Source organism: Hypoxylon trugodes (assembly GCF_022578975.1).
Source record: "Hypoxylon trugodes strain CBS 135444 unplaced genomic scaffold F4822scaffold_8, whole genome shotgun sequence".
NCBI lineage: Eukaryota > Fungi > Ascomycota > Sordariomycetes > Xylariales > Hypoxylaceae > Hypoxylon > Hypoxylon trugodes.
The window spans coordinates 892,469-908,506 of record NW_026250023.1 but is presented as its reverse complement, the minus strand read 5'-3'; the positions used below and the strand labels follow the sequence as shown (position 1 = coordinate 908,506).

The following is a 16,038-nucleotide window of genomic DNA, read 5'->3' as shown; positions in this document are numbered from 1 at the left end:
AGTCAACTTCCATCGTATCCCTTCGATCAGTCAAGGATAGGGCGATATCCGAGCTTGCCGGGAAATCTAATTGGCGCAAACGCGACTATACTATGCAGTCAGAATTCCATGTATACACTGAGCCAGGTTATCGGGCTAAGTGATGTTACATAGCGTATACTCTATGCATTTTAGATGATTGGTCTCTGAAAAAGATAGACCCATCTTTCTAAAAGAACACAGTCTCCCCTCTAGGGGATAGGAACATAATGCATGGGGCATGAAGATAGAAGGATAGTGGTATATGATCTAGACCATCTTTCGTTAATATAAAATAAGAACTCTACGCGGATTACCTAGCCCAATCAGAAAAGGAAATCCGTTAAGCACGGATTATACGTCCTCTTAAGTTAATATCGAGGTATTTATTGATGGATACACGAGGAGAGGGAAAATGAATTATGAAGCTCCCCACGGGCGTTGATAAGTTTAAAAGGAGCTGAAATCCTCAGATTTCTCCGAAACCGATCGACAACGATTTTTGTCAAGTGTGGACTGATCTTTGCCTGTTGGTCGATCATCTAGAAGCCATCTGTGCGTAAAACGCATTGACGATAAACTAATCCGCCTAGGCTTTATAGTTGTCTCATACATCATGCATATTCGTCGTTTTACTTGTACACTGCTCTTCTCAGCAGCAGTCGCTGCTCCAATCGCTTCTGATGAGACTTCTGACTCGCTCTCCCAGCTAGATGATCTACTTAGCCAAGCTAGGTCAACCCAAGAGGATATCCTGGATGACAGAGCCGCTAGTAACGAGAAGAGATCACAAACATGTACTATCCAGAACCTCACAATACGCCGCGCTTGGTAAGTGGAAAGGGCTCCCCTGAAAATGTAAGACTGACGATGACTTCAGGGGTGCCCTTAGTCAAGATGAACGGAAGGCATACACTTCTGCCGTCCTATGTCTCCAATCTCTTCCCGCAAAAACACCTACCAATTTAGTTCCCGGTGTGAGATCAAGATATGACGATTTCGTCGCCACTCACATAAATCAAACATTAAACATCCACTACTCTGTAAGTACTGCTCATGAAAATCAAAATTTACTACGTACCTTGGCTAACTGAAGGGCAATTGTAAGGGTACTTTCCTCGCGTGGCATCGATGGTTCACCTGGACGTATGAACAGGCCTTGAAAAATGAATGTGGTTATACTGGCTCTCAGCCGTGAGTTCCCTTTGCCTTGCGCATTAAAGCACAATGCTAACTTATGCCAGATACTGGAACTGGGGTCTCTACGCGAAGGATCCGGCATCGTCGCCAATTTTCGACGGTGGCGAGTACAGCATGTCCGGAAATGGTGAATATATCGCCGGAAAAGGACCCCTGACCTTAACCCTTGGCGATTACCCACCTGTATATCTGCCTCCAGGGACCGGGGGTGGGTGTGTGACATCCGGCCCCTTCAAGGATATGCAGGTGAATCTAGGCCCTGTCAGCCTCCCACTAAATGACGGTACCGTCATTACAGGGTCAGGACTCGAATACAATCCTCGATGTCTGAAACGAGATATCTCCGCCGGTGTTAACTCCGCATACGCAAATGCTACCTCCATTGTTGAACTCATCCTAAAACAAAACAACATTGCGGATTTCCAATTAACCATGCAGGGAGTACCGGGCTCCGGCTCGATAGGTGTCCACGGCGGTGGTCATTATACCATTGGAGGTGACCCTGGTAGTGATGTATTTACCTCACCAGGCGATCCGGTATTCTATTTACACCACGGTATGATAGACCTAGTCTGGTGGACGTGGCAAATACTCGATTACAAGAACCGTCGCAATGCCATCGCGGGCACTGGGACATTTTTGAATAGTCCACCATCCCCATCCACGACTTTAGACGACATAATTGATCTCGGATATGCTGGAGGAGGTCCCATTACGATGAGGGAATTGATGAGTGTTAATGATGGTCCATTCTGCTATACCTACATATAAGGGATGGTCAGGACGGTATAAAATCGCGCAAGATGTAAGAAGTACATAGGTTTATGAAATATTCCTGATGACGTAAGTTGGGTTAGTCACCGAGGCTTTCGTGATTAGATAATCAATGAGTACCTCGGTACGTCTCAGCTTCAATTATGTAATGGCTATATGACTGGATTACATCATCAAGTTTCAAGGGCACGTGATACCCCTCCTGAGCAACGACGTCAAGATCTAAGAGTATTGACTCTAGACTGTCTTCGGCTCCTGATCGTTACCTTCGCCATTTGAAGACCTTGCTGAGTTGGCAACGTGCCTTCGTCTTAGACGACCAGCCTCGTCGTGCTCTTCATCCCATCGTTCCAATTCATTCACAGGCACCTTGGTTAACCTATGTGCCGTCGCGCCATCTTCACTCACTACCTCCGGTCGTAACCTGTATCCACCCCATTTCGGTAGTACGTATACCCATGCAGCATAGTAAATGGCGCCTAAGATAACAATACCAATACCCACGACACAGTACGTAGCATACCAGAATGAAACATCGCCAGCATACGGGCCGCCCTTCGGTGGAATCCACGGTGTTGCGATAACGTAAACTTGTAGGAGAATGTAGAATATAAGCGCAATGTGCCACGTCCTGAATTCCGGTGCGGGTCGATTAAGGCGCGCGTGCCGATATCTCACTAGATAGAGGCCTATAGCTAGTGCTAGATGATAAACTTGATAATGTTAGTAGCCGTAAGGAGAATTAGGTAAAGGCATCAACTTACTTCCATCTGGGTATGTTCCTAGCGAGATTACGAACTGGAATGCATCACCAAGGCTAAACATGTTAATAAATGCTACATAGACAGAAAGCGAGCTACTTACGGTGGTGCTACGATCATAATGAATGTCGTCAACCATTTTAACGCGTATGGTACTAGGGGAGTACCAAATGGTTTCGTAGAAACCCAGATCTTGGTAAATGGTAATACACCTTGCCTAGCAGATAGTTAACCCCCGTATAGTCATATAAAGGCATTTCATGGAACGAGACGAACCTTCCCACTTCGCGGATTAGTCTCGATTGACCGATCAATACCGCGAGTAGATTCCCAAAGGCACTTAGCAGTACTAATACACTTAAGGCCTTCTCGGCATGCCCTTTTCCAAACACAGTCACGAAGAAAAGGCCCGCTGCTGTCTCCTTTGACTGGGCAAACTCCTCTTTAGGTACTATAGTAATCTCTGTCAGATTCCAGGTCGCCGAGTATGACCGCAATATTTGTTTTTTTATCTTACCTGCAGCAAAGTACGCAATGTTGCAGAGCATGTAAAGAATGCCAACGATAATAATCGAGAGGTTACCGTTCTTCTTCAGCGTTGGGATCGGATTTTTGATTTCGTTGACCACATTAAAGGCATTTGCGAAGCCTGTATACGTGAATATGATATTGACCAAAGCGACTGATAAATCGTTGCCATTGTTCGTTGTGCCCTCGAAAGCATTACGAAAGTTGGCTCCTGGATCCGGAATATGGGACACATTTCCTCCCAGTACGACGAGACCCGCTGGAAGAAATTAGCGGCTACCACAAAAGCGATAAATAGTAATAGTAGTAAAAGAAGAATATCTGAGTAGTTGGCGTAAGAGAACAGCATTTACATACCGATACTAATACTAGAATCCAATTCCTGTTAGCTGATACCCTTCTAATCTGGCTCAAGAGGTCTGAACATACAAGACGAGAGTCCCGATCTTGAGGACACCGAGAATATTCATTAACCAGAGCGAGTACTTATTGTGGACGATCACACCTAAACCGGTTTGTCAGAAAGAATGAAGCTTCTCAGAGGTTAAAATGACCCACACAAGCTTGCAACAGTATAAGCTGCAATCGCAACACCCTTCAACTGCCAATCCGTCGGTGTAACGCCAGCACTCTGGTATAGATATCGCGATAGGACTAGAGGAAGGAGTAAGTAAGACTTCCACATATTTTGGCTCGACGATTACACACCAATGGCATTACTACTTGAAAAAGAAATGACGACGGTGTAGAAGGCGAAGGTAATTGGGAAGAAATGCTTTGGCCTAGGATACGCTTGCTCAAGGTAAACGACCTCGGACCCACTCCTATTTGGGAAGAAAGAAGCCAGCTCGAGGTATACGCTAAATCCTGCGAGTGCTAATAGAAGGCCAATGGTCCAATAGATGAGAGCGAGTCCAACAGAACCAGTACTCCCCAGAATCGTTCCAGCTATAAAATATTTCTTAGCAATTATCTAAGGAACGCGTGCGAATCTGAGGCCTTACGCGTTGAGAAAACGCCGGTACCGATCATTTGATTGAGATTAAGGAATATGACAGTCAGGAAACCGACATCGTAACCAAGGGGCGACTTAGATTCCACAGGGGCGCCCGCAGCCTCTTGGTATGATGGCTTTGATCCATTTTGAGCTTTTTCGATAGTATAGGCGAGATCGCCATCATGGATAACAGAGACATCCGAGCTAGAAGGATTGACATCGGCTGTTGAGACCTCGGTGCCAGCGGATCGCGACCAAAATTTCGGAATCCCCATAGTCACAGAAGCTCAGTTTTTCCGATCGAAAATATCGTCACTAGCGCTGCATAACTGGAACAGATTGGTACTAATAAAAATCGATAGAACCAAGTCGCGCTTATCGCAGTAGTAGGCTCGAGAGCTTTATGACGAGGGAGCTACCGAGGATACAATCGGGTTTTAAAAGCCAGCTGAGAAAGCTTCTAGACCGAATGCAAGGAAAATGAATTGAACCACCGAATCCGTGTGGTTGGATCCGGATGGTAGGGTAACGATAGATAAACAGTCGAATTGAGTGGTTAATAGACTGTCCAGATAAAATCTCCTTCCCTTTGTGAGAGGGGCGCGATCACGCAAGAATGGCTGATCATGACAACCATGTACGACGGGGCACGATGTTACGGAACTATCCAATGCATACACCACTTAAGAAAAACCGCCCTGGTCCACTCAGATCATTCAGTTAATTCCGATGGAATTGAAATCCGTCATGGCAAAATTATAGATGTTGCCAAGTAACGTTGGTAGATGATGGGAGATAATCTGCTAGACATAGAAAGCTACGCGGCGTGAGACAAGTTAGTCGGATGCGCCGACGATACCGCCACGCACCCCACGTCAAATCCGTGCTTGGCCGACGGATCAAGCCCAGTGGTAACACAGAAACCAACTTGGCATTAAGCAATTAATATCACGGCGGTTGAAATAGAACCGACAGGGCCACTCATAGGTGTAATTTACTTCATTATCAACTATACCTTAAGCAATTGCTCTGGTGAATTTCAACGTACTAATAACTGTTACATTCACCAAGCAGCCGCAATTGAGAAGCTCATTTACTCTTGTTGCTGGCGCTCCGAATGTATGGTTCCAATGGCAGAACTTCATCCTCTGGTCTCAAGTCATCATAAAGACCCACCCATCTAGTCTTCAACGGTTGTGGCGTCTCCCACGCGTTCTCAGGGTCGCGTAACCAGAGTCGCAAGAGATGCCGCCTTTCAGAGTACTTAGTTCCTTATATCTAGTTCATCTGGACAGAGTTAACCTACCGCTTATCTCCTGCATCTGTAAACCCGTCTCTAGCGTGAAATAGTGCCAAGTTGTTCACGTATTGAATATCTCCTTTCTCAAAATATGTGTTAACGGAGTACCTCTCACCCAGGAAGTGCAATGTGTCAAGCGATTCAGCTTGCGCTTCGGTGATGGGAGGGATATTCGGACTTCGGGGTAGGGCGCCGAACCCGACGAACGAACGACGGGCATACTGCAGTACAACGCGTTCTGGGGTCGAATCTGTGGCTGGTTGGTAGTGCATCAGGGGCCTCGATGTGTACTGCTGTTCAGCGAAGCTACAAGTTATTAGTTATGTCGAATTTCAACTTATGTATCAACGCGAAGTGGCTAACTTTTCCACGTCCCAGTTATTTATCAAAGTATGAATCAGGTCGGGGCGGGTACGAGCGATCTCGTTATACACTCTCCATGTGCTGGCAAGCTTACTTGCACCCCCTTCGGCAGCTGTCTCGAGGGCGAATAAAGATACGATATCACCAGAATCGGTATGAAATACCTGTTTGTCCGTGGTATATGCCGGGCTTCCGATTAATTCATTACGTCCAGGTCCACTCAAGTCCTTGATATGAGATAGTGTGACGGCCGCAGGTTTACCATCGAATTTGTTGTCTTGTCGGCCACGTTTAGGTGCGATATGTGCTGACAGACCCGCGTAGATAATAATATTCTCCTCGCGGGAATGTTCGTCAACGCGCAAACCTCGTATAACAAAAAAGCCGTGGCCGTTGTGGAGTTCGTCCGATAATCGTCGAAGCTCAGAATGTAATTCTGGCAGTGGAAAGCTCTCCTGGCTCACATACCCAAGGGGTAGATTGAGCGCTAAAGAACATACCGTCAGCACAGCGCCCTAGGAGCGATACTCCGGCCACTTACATTTAAAGTGTTTCACCGCGCTCTCAATCTCTTCTAGTTGACTGGGTGTCAGAACATAAGTCCAATTGTACGTCTCCGCAAGAGTATCGCCCTCCCAAACCAGCTTGCCCCTAAGCTGTCCCGGAAGCCCCTCGGGAAGCAGCTTCTGCAATCCACCAGCCTTAATGCGTTTCTCTCGCCGGACTTGGTATTTCTCAAAGTCCGGCGCGTAAGAAATGTCGGGCTGTCCAGGTGGAGCTAAAGCCGGGGGAGTTGTGACGTAGGTGGCGGTCGCCATGGCTATCGAATTCAATCCCTCGGTGCCGATTCTTATCTTACTTATTAAACGTGGCTGACGCACGGCATGCCTTTTTGCTTTTTCTGTCTCTTTTATGCCCAGTTATCTAAACTCCAAATGGGGATGCTCCGATTGCGTCATTAAGGGAAGATATCACTCACAACCAGACCAAGGAACCCCTCAGTATATTCGGGCCGAGCCATGGGGGTCGTTTCTCCGCGACATCGTTATTTACGTTGGTAAATTCCTAATAAACTGCGCTGTTGTGCTACCTATAGGTATATCGCATTTAAAGCCGAAGAGCAGACTACGTTCTCTGTTAGAGTATTGACTAAGCTTCTTAGGAAATATTTTCGTGAAAGTGTCCGAACGTTGTCTAGAGAAGTAGGTCGACGACGAATTCGCTGCAAGCTATTGAGACAGCAGGCGTATGATAATAAAAGGGAATAAGGAAATCCGCAAGTGAGCTAAAACTAAGAAGAAGGTAGGCAAGTACTCTAAAGCACCATCACAACATCGGGTCTTCAGTCGAAACTCAACTCCAAAATCATATTAATTACCAAAGTGCTACGATACGTTGAAACAGCCTTCCATAATTCCATCCACTCCACCCCGCGTTTTTCCCTCTTGATATATCCCGTCAGCTACTTTTAGCTAGAAACGACGCTAATGAGTCTCCCCTGTAGAAAAAATAATAATTATCTTCGGCGCCCTATATCGCACAGTATCATTTATGTTGGGTGATCCCAGAATCGTCTGCGAGCTGGAACAATCTGGTCGGCAGTACAAACTCCAGCCCGGACCAACTCCGCACCAACATTAGAGATTGTACGATCCTGCCCCCAGGCATACATGATTACCTTGTGTACATAATCTTTCCTTACGTTAGGAATACCGGTCCAATATAATAGAGTATCCTGCATTCGGTCGAACTCTGCAATTTGTGGATGCCCTGGATCTAGCATCCTAACTCGTAAGTATCGGTTGGTTATGTCCCACAGATAATTTGGATTTGACCAACAATCGGGGCAGAAGTCGGGATCGTACCTTGTGTTGGCTCTCAATATGTCGTGGGGGCAGTTTTGGTGATGAATTACAACCCTTCTGCATAGCCTAGGGTCTTTCTTCGCGTCTTCGCACTGCTGCGAAACATGTATGTGCGTTTCGTGCCCACAGCGGGGCCTATATTTGTTCCATTCGTTACACATCGCCCGAGTGTATGGTTGGGTATTGTAGAAGTATCTGTCGAGGATGTTAGCTAGTATGGCCTCTGGGTAGTGATCTAGTGGTTTCGAGGGACCATTCGTTGTCTCTGAGATAATCGTGGGGTTAAATCGTGTTACTTTTAGGAAAGATACAGATTGAATTGGTTATATAGAAAATTTAGTAGTTTTTGCCTGCCTGGGTACATAGGAGTGTGTCTACATGTAGGTGCGTGAGTTGACTTTGAGCTGGGAAGCACCTGAGTAGATGTTCTACACCTGTGGTAATTGTGATACACGGGGATGAATATCATTCGCCTACTCGCCCGAACACCAAAAAACAGAGAGGCCGAACCAAGTAGGATCAAGGCGTACTCCAAGATCTAATACATAATCGTATACACTATAATTCCTCCTTGACATTCGTGGACCACGTGCTACGGCAAATACAGTGAGTACATCATGTTCGCTTCCTTTCTTTTCACAGCCGGTTCATAGGGACACGTATAGTATTATGCGATGAATGACAAGATAGACACAAATCCCGTGGATAAGGCAGAGGACCTGGATTCATATATGACTAATAGGAAAATCTAATGAATTTGAATTCTGAGGTCAACATAAAACTCATATATCCTTTGCTCTACTTCATAAGGGGGATAGGGGTAATGCACATACTTATAAATGCGTGTTCTTCTATAGAGCAAGGAAATCCTGGATACTACGGTAGATAATGGAGGGTATTCGTATAGCGCAGTAAATGATCTAAGGAGGGGTAGGCATATCAACAATGAGCAACATGTGATCCGTGCAATTCACGTCAGAAACTCGAAATCATAATGGTAAATAAATAAATGGATTTAGAATGGCGCGTCTTCATTACTAGTGCAGTCTTACTTTCGACGCACCCTCACGGGTGCAGCGCTTTAATTTACAAATGGTGCAGTAATTAGCAGTTGCCGAGGTACTTCCGGAACACACTGAAATTTCATACAATTACATGTACCTGACCCAAATTTAAATATTGATTTAACCAGGAATCGCGCCACAGTACATAAGAAACCCATACAAAATGTATGGTGTCGGATGTATTTGCGAATCAATGCACCATTTGTAAATTAAAGCGCTGCACCCTCTAGGAGGGTGCAGGGCGAAAGTGAGCCTGCACTGGTACTTTTATTCATAAACAACAAAATTTCATCTCACAATGCCTCGTCTGACATGCGCCTCGAACACGCGAAACGCGTCGTCTAGCACGAGCAGTAGAAGTAGAAGCTCGCAACCCGCGACGCGAGGTCGCAAGAGAAAATCGACCGAGTCAAACTCTCTTCGCGGCTCTAAGCGAGGGAAGAAGGACGATGGATCGAGTTCTACTTCCACAGAATTGGAATTGACCCCCAATGAGGCGGGTAAACCGCGATTGACCACGCCGGATTTAGAATTCGATTACGATCGCACCCAGCTACGTAACCAGCGACCCACGCCCGGACGCGTCGCGCGGCCTCGATACGAAGAGTACGATCTACCAGAAGGATTCAAGGAGCAATTCTACGTGCCCGCGCCGGTTAAAAAAAAGGGGCGGCTCAATGCCTTCGAAAAAGATGAACTGTATCGGCAAGGATCACTTCTAGATCCTAGCGCAATATTCCACGTTCTAAACGTATGTCACCGCAAAGGTCGCAAGGGTTCGCCGACGTACGACAGCGCGGGGTTCCAGTTGGACTGGGGCTAAGTGAACGAATGGATGCGACCGCGGTCCTATAATAAGTCTCGGATAGTCGGTGGGATGGAGAAGGCGCTTGAGAGACATGCACGCGAGGAACGTGAAATCTTTGGTAAATTCTTCGTCGATGGTGTTACTCCGGCAGCTGAAAGACATATTGTACTGGATTACGTGAAGGACCATGTTTCCAAAGATCTCGGTATTCCGTGGCATCAGATCGTACTCAAGCACTTTGTAGAATGGGAAGAAAAGGGTTTCCCAAAGCAAAAGGCGGACGAGTGGTGGAAGCCACCAAACAAAGAGGAGAAGCGGCGGATGTCAAAAATGCAAAGCGGCAGCACGTTGAGGAAGGACCTTTAAATGTCTCAATCACCGGCTACCACACATCCAGTTTGGACAAGGTCATCCGCAGGACAGATGATGGCTGAGGATCAGATTAACGCTGAAGGAAAAGTATGTACAAAAGTGTATGAGTAATTCGTCCCAAGTAGTTATCCCCATTTCTAAGCAAGAGCCCAATTTGGCGTCCAGTCGACCTGCTTTCACATTAGTCCAAGTCGCATCCCGCAAAGCGCACATTGGAAGGTGGAAACTCACGATATTCGGGTCTATTTTCTTCAAATCCGCAATTCCCGCGTTCGCAGCATCAATCGCGATCTCATGTTTCAAAAGTTCGATCGCACGCTTAACCCCGTCGGTACCGTACACATTAGCATACATAAAGGGGCGACCCAACCCCACAGCGCGAACTCCCAGGGCGAGCAACTTCACAACATCGAAGCCGTAGCGAACACCACCATCGGCAAATACTTCCAGTTGCGAAAATATCTCGGGCGCTTGTTGATGGATGTCGATCGCCACTTCGAGAGGAGAGCGCGCCCCATCGATTTGGCGGCCGCCGTGATTTGACAAGTATATAGCGGGCACACCGTGTTTGATAGCTTCCTGGGCATCTTCTACTGTCTGAATGCCCTTGAGTATGATCGGGAGGTCCGTCAAAGTGGTAAGGTGGTCGTATAAGTCCCACTGTGTCTGCATGTTAGCTGCCTAAATCCATCGCAACTTTACTCGGAACATGGACTTTTAGTGTTGATGAGCTTACAGTAATTAGTGTATATGCGGAGTCACTAGGTGGCATGTTAGACATCTTAACCATATACGAAAGTTGGTTTGTGAACTTACGCAGAACCGACGCCCCAGCGAGCGGCGCGATGGCGGTTTCCATCAGCCGCGGAATCGACGGTGAATACGATGGCTTTGCTGTTTGTTTGCTCGGCGCGGCGGAACAATTCCTTCGTAGCGGTATCGTTTGAATCGAGATATACCTGCTGGAAGGTAACCTGATCGTCCTTCTTGAACGCGGCTATCTCTTCAATTGTTAGACTAGCCAACAGCGCATTCATGTATAGGACATCCCCAGCGGCAGCGCCTTCAACGAGACCTTTCTCTCCATCGATGTTGCCGTAACCACCCCGAGCACACGGACTAATGAAGAACGGGGCAGAAAAGTTGTGGCCTAGAATCGTGGTCCTGTTTCACCGATATGTAAGGATATGCGCCACAAAGTAGTATAGATAGATGGTATCATACGGGAGTGTCGACTCGATATTCGTGATATCCACCATAGTCCGAGGTTTGATCCTATATCTGTTGAAGACCTCAAGGTTATTTCGGTACGACCATTCCCCAGCAGCACCATTGCGATAATAAGTATAGTTCTGGATAGCAAGGTGTCTCCGCGCAGCAGCATCGAAATCCGGCAATCCCACTAATTTTTCTAAGGGCGGTAGCTCTCCGGCGGGTAAATCAGCGAAAACATCATCGAAGCTGATCTATGATTAGCGACTATCCCTATTCCTAGGTTCATACGCGAGCGGTATGGTAGGGCTCACCCGGTATCGGGCTCATTCAGAAATGGCCGTGTCGCTAAAGCTCCCCCGAGTATGTAGAGCGGAAAGAATGCTGCGCGCATCGTGGAGTCCGCGGGATAGATAATTAGAGATAAGACTTAGGTGAGAATGCTAAAGAGCTCGAAGGGCAAAGTTCTAGAAGAGCTTCGGCAGGACAAAATCTTCACGACTTCTTATAATGACCTTCGTTAGCAGAAACCCTGTCTTGTCTCGGTCATGTCTAACATGGAAGGCGGCGTCTCGGTAGCTAGCCCTGTCAGCATGGCTGCATGGTTAATAGACTTTGTAATCATCGCCAAGAGCAACCCATTATTCGACTACTTGGTAACAATGATTGTGTAATGTGAGCATGGTCCCTTCAACATTAAGTCCGTACATGCCACTATGCCGCTTTGCTTGGCTGCATTAGGGTCATCAGGGTAAAAAGTCTAGGTCTTCACTTTTGTCTCTTTCCTGTTTAGATCTGACAAACTGTCGTAAATGTCAAGCATGATGACGTTCATTCCAGGGATTATTTAAGACCTGGACTATGATGATGTATTGGTTTCTGTATGGCGTGAACATTTATAAGACATGTCTCGTCAGCAGCGTTGAAAACCCCAGGGTCTTGTTTGTCTCTGTTACTAGGTCCGGGCCGTCGCCGAATTCTGTATCCCCTCACCTGCTTCAAATCCCACAAATGTATGCAAGGTACCGGTAGTAATCTGATCCGCTGACAAGAGCAGGCGGAGTTGCATTGCTTGAAGATCAGTGGATCAGTGGGGACGACCAAACTTCACGGTCCTCATTCGGAGCTAGTCGCAACCTGTAAGAACGCCAAGGACGTTAGCACAATCTTGCAATCATGAATTCCTAACGGAATCCATTGCCTTATAAGGAAAATCGGACTTTCCGGAGGGGCCTGGCTACCCGGACGGGATGCTGAAGTAGGTGTCTAATTGACATGGCCCTTGGCGCTCTTTAGATACGAATTTCAATTGCTTTTTTGTTGATTCCAAAGACACTATTCAGTAGACGGCTTAGCGAATAATGGCGATGACGAAAGAGGAGTCGCTGGTCAGCTTTATTGATAAATACTGCCAGAATTAGCCAGCCACATAATGTAATGCCGCCTTTCGAAATAGAATGGGATGCAAGTTAAGACTTGGCTATTTCCTCTCATCTTAATAATAGGCCGGGACTATGCCGCTTGGGAGCGATAAAAATTAAAGCGATGACTTCCGGTTCTCGGATTGGAATCCACTTCCATGTTTCTAGATGAATTGTTTAGACGTATGAGGAAGCTGTCAGTAAGGCTATCCCTGCTTAAAGTATTAGGGGAAAACAGGGGAGTTCCACGAAGATTGAAACGGCCATGTGATAGTCGCATACGGCAGAACGTCTCTCAGTTGCCCAGCTTCACCAACTTAATCGGTACGCAAGCGCCAGTAGTTATTAGACTGATTGACTACTGAGCGCGTAGCAAATCGCAGCTGTGAGGGTGCTGATATTTCTATTAGGTTGCCAAGAATGATGAAATTCGGATTACCAAAAAACCACATTCCGCCTCATTTCAAGCCCAACAGATCCTATCCAACTCTTTCATAAGATCTTAGGATAATCACCATGCAAAATTCTCATTATGCCACCAGACATCCCGACCCTTGTGAACCCAGGTACCGACATACGATCTCAATTCGCGAGCCATTTCTTCGGGACCGCACACTAGCACCGCAACTCTATCTTCTACCCCTTGCCTAAAGATGTCGTCGACGATCTTTCGTAGATTGGGTCGCTTGCGAATTTCGCCTCGGTTCGCATACATGCTATCCTCTAGTTCGACCGCTTCGTTATCATCAGTCAAGCCGGTGGTGACATCGCTCGTATTCTCTAAAATATTTCCAGTCAAATATAACTGGATGTTGTCGTCATCTAAGATGCCCTCTGCGGTGCTCCAAGTCGCATCGCCAGCTCCGCGTACAGCCCAGACCATCTGCACCTTAGCTGCTGGATTTTCAGTAGCGATCAAACCTATAAAAAATTAGCCCTCTGCAGCCGCATATGAGTCCAAGCCAGCTATGGAATAGGATCTCCTTGGCGTTCAATATTACTCAGGATTGAACTTCACGTAAGAAGTGATGCTCAAATAAAGTCGTTACTTACTAAGCTCTAGTTAGCAAGACCATAAAGACTTAAGTCAGATCCGGATATAAACCGGGGAATGATACATACCGGTAAAGAGGTAAGATGAATGTAGAGCCGACTCCACCAGCTACTAAGAGAACTCGTTGAAATTCCGACCCCCCTAGATTTGGGAACCACGTTGCACACCCATAAGGTCCGTCAATACTAAGCGGTATCTTAGTCGCAGCCAGCGAATCTGCGGCGCATCGGACTAGGGCTTTAGTCATGGGGCCCTTCTGGCGCTTAGCTACTAGGGTGAGATCTCCCGACTCTTCGTCGACGGATGCGATGGTAAATGGGTTGAAAGTCGCCTCAAACAAGAGATAAGTGGCCGCAGAAATACCAGCACTACGGCGACTGCCAGGCGGAATACTTAAATACACGTGCATTCCGGGATACTTGCGAAAGCGGCTGATCTTTTGAGATGGGATGCTAAACACGATCTTGATGAGACTCGTACCAGGAATGAGCTCCAAAACAGCTGGCGCTGTGACGGTGTCGATCTTGCGCTTAGCAATGTCGATGAGGAAAAATAAGAGTGCTTCCACGACATACTGGCGGCCTCCATGGTGAGAGTGGAAAAAGATGGCTGGCGGAAGTAGCAATGCGACCGTGAGGTGCGTGAGGAAGAAGACGCGATAGGAATATTGGCGAATGGTTTTGAGAGCTGTGGTATTCATCAAGCTCATCCCAATGAAACCGGCAACACCAAGGGCCGGAATAAGACGGACGAGTCGTTCAGCGAGGATACCCTCTTGTATGTAGAAGTTGAGATATAAACATGCGTGCGCGAAAAGTAGGAGGTAGACGACCCAGCCCAAAACACGATGCCATCGATTGACCTGCTCATGCGATGATCCGAAGGCAAGCGCGACGGGGTTTATTACCCTGAGCGCTAGCAGATATTGGAGTGGGAGTTGAGACAGAGCGACAATGCCAAATCGCTTCGTCAGATGAAGGTAGTCTGAGTCAAATTAGCCAATCGACTCGGCATATTCAGTCACAATCATAGCATTACAAGGCTATTATGGCCATCGAAGTAAGTCATCATGGCTATTAATGGGGGAGCTTACCATTCCCAGTGCCAATCACAGACAAGAACACAAGCCACACAGCCCATACAATCCCAACGACGATCTGAGCCCTCTGCCCCCAGTTCATTCCCAGAAACACGACTTCATCGCCGAGCCACCATACGACGCGTCTTTTAATGCTAGCAAAGTGCCCGACTAGTGTCCGGCGTCTCTGCTTTAATGCGGGCGAGTCCGGAACGGCCGAGTAAGCTCCGCGTTGAGACGAGAACTTTTTCGTCAACCATGATCCGAACCGAAAGAGTAAGACAACGACGATGGGAATCAACGCCGAAAGTTGCGCGTACGCCGCATACAGATCGAGCGACTGTCTCCTAGCCTGTTTTTGATCCGAATCAAGGGCGATGAATTGATATGGCCAACCCATGTTTTTGCGGAAAGCCGCCGGAGTTAAGGCGGTCTTTCGAGTGAGGCTGCTGCCTCTGTCGGACTTCAAATTTAGCCTAATCAATCTTCTTCAAAGATGGACAATTAGTATTAGCGATGCGGATTTTCGCGGTTTGGACTAGTTCCTGCACGTAAGTCTAGGAATGGTTTTGATAATGATTCCTTTAGGCATCCGTGAGAAATTGTCATCGGGATCGTGTTTCATGACGAGGCGCCACGATAGATAAATAATGTGAGAGATTAGGAAGCCACAGTTACACACCAACAAGCCACATACCGAATACCCCACTCTGACCGAGTCCGACTATCCCCACTGAAGGATCCGGTGTACAACCAAAAAGAAAGAGGTACTCGAAAAGAATAATGCACAAGTGGATAGATGATAGATGAAATATTATTAGTAATATTTCTAGGCTAACTCACCTCGGAAATTAGCCAGTGACTTAATAGTCCAGGCTATTTTAGGTTCGGACCCTTAGACTCATACCGATGTATTGAACCCACCCTCGTCGAACGAACGGTATAACATCTCTATTAGCAGCCCCAGCTTCCATCCCAATCATCAGATCGTCACGGTTGTTGGTTTGTAGGGTTTCGTGGTCTAGTGGTAGGATACTCGCTTAGGGAGAACCTTTGCAATGATATGCGAGTGGTCCCGGGTTCGATCCCCGGCGAAACCCTTCTTTTTGTTCGTCTCGTTGATTCTTTTTGCTCTCGTGATAGTTGGACAAATTTGTGCGCTGATGAGTGAAAGATAAAGGCCTAAACAAAATAAGTGGGTCTTATTCAAGACACATAAAACA

At 46.9% G+C, this 16,038-nt stretch overlaps 6 protein-coding genes and 1 non-coding gene across 7 annotated transcripts; 3 read left to right on the top strand and 4 right to left on the bottom strand.

The window, feature by feature from the left end:
• The first annotated feature begins 249 nt into the window (after positions 1–249).
• Positions 250–2,109, top strand: F4822DRAFT_343316 (Di-copper centre-containing protein). Its single transcript, XM_051455838.1, has 4 exons — positions 250–849; positions 899–1,061; positions 1,127–1,212; positions 1,263–2,109. Exons 1-4 carry the CDS (start codon positions 635–637, stop codon positions 1,987–1,989), a joined length of 1,191 nt encoding a protein of 396 aa, XP_051311172.1. The 5' UTR covers positions 250–634; the 3' UTR covers positions 1,990–2,109.
• Positions 2,110–5,217, bottom strand: F4822DRAFT_343273 (amino acid transporter). Its single transcript, XM_051455837.1, has 10 exons — positions 4,286–5,217; positions 3,990–4,229; positions 3,840–3,935; positions 3,711–3,786; positions 3,639–3,649; positions 3,271–3,540; positions 3,030–3,204; positions 2,857–2,970; positions 2,757–2,809; positions 2,110–2,705 (listed from the first exon to the last, which is right to left on the bottom strand). Exons 1-10 carry the CDS (start codon positions 4,551–4,553, stop codon positions 2,230–2,232), a joined length of 1,779 nt encoding a protein of 592 aa, XP_051311171.1. The 5' UTR covers positions 4,554–5,217; the 3' UTR covers positions 2,110–2,229.
• F4822DRAFT_412946 (Clavaminate synthase-like protein) lies at positions 5,043–6,854 on the bottom strand. Its single transcript, XM_051459000.1, has 4 exons — positions 6,483–6,854; positions 5,942–6,428; positions 5,585–5,884; positions 5,043–5,530 (listed from the first exon to the last, which is right to left on the bottom strand). Exons 1-4 carry the CDS (start codon positions 6,757–6,759, stop codon positions 5,368–5,370), a joined length of 1,227 nt encoding a protein of 408 aa, XP_051311170.1. The 5' UTR covers positions 6,760–6,854; the 3' UTR covers positions 5,043–5,367.
• Positions 6,855–9,168: 2,314 nt separating this feature from the next.
• Positions 9,169–10,044, top strand: F4822DRAFT_432246 (uncharacterized protein; the record flags this gene model as incomplete). Its single annotated transcript, XM_051461618.1, has 2 exons — positions 9,169–9,646; positions 9,740–10,044. 2 exons carry the CDS (start codon positions 9,169–9,171, stop codon positions 10,042–10,044), a joined length of 783 nt encoding a protein of 260 aa, XP_051311169.1.
• Positions 9,941–12,207, bottom strand: F4822DRAFT_343181 (FMN-dependent alpha-hydroxy acid dehydrogenase). Its single transcript, XM_051455836.1, has 6 exons — positions 11,577–12,207; positions 11,275–11,511; positions 10,867–11,214; positions 10,787–10,811; positions 10,282–10,710; positions 9,941–10,220 (listed from the first exon to the last, which is right to left on the bottom strand). The coding sequence occupies exons 1-6, from the start codon at positions 11,654–11,656 to the stop codon at positions 10,188–10,190; spliced, it is 1,152 nt and encodes a 383-aa protein (XP_051311168.1). The 5' UTR covers positions 11,657–12,207; the 3' UTR covers positions 9,941–10,187.
• A 987-nt stretch (positions 12,208–13,194) lies between these two features.
• F4822DRAFT_432244 (metalloreductase Fre8) lies at positions 13,195–15,215 on the bottom strand (the record flags this gene model as incomplete). The annotated part of the gene is made up of 3 exons (XM_051461617.1): positions 13,195–13,604; positions 13,924–14,721; positions 14,831–15,215. 3 exons carry the CDS (start codon positions 15,213–15,215, stop codon positions 13,195–13,197), a joined length of 1,593 nt encoding a protein of 530 aa, XP_051311167.1.
• Positions 15,216–15,825: 610 nt separating this feature from the next.
• Positions 15,826–15,915, top strand: F4822DRAFT_t113. The gene has a single exon. It is a non-coding gene; the product is annotated as a tRNA-Pro (tRNA).
• Positions 15,916–16,038: the final 123 nt, after the last annotated feature.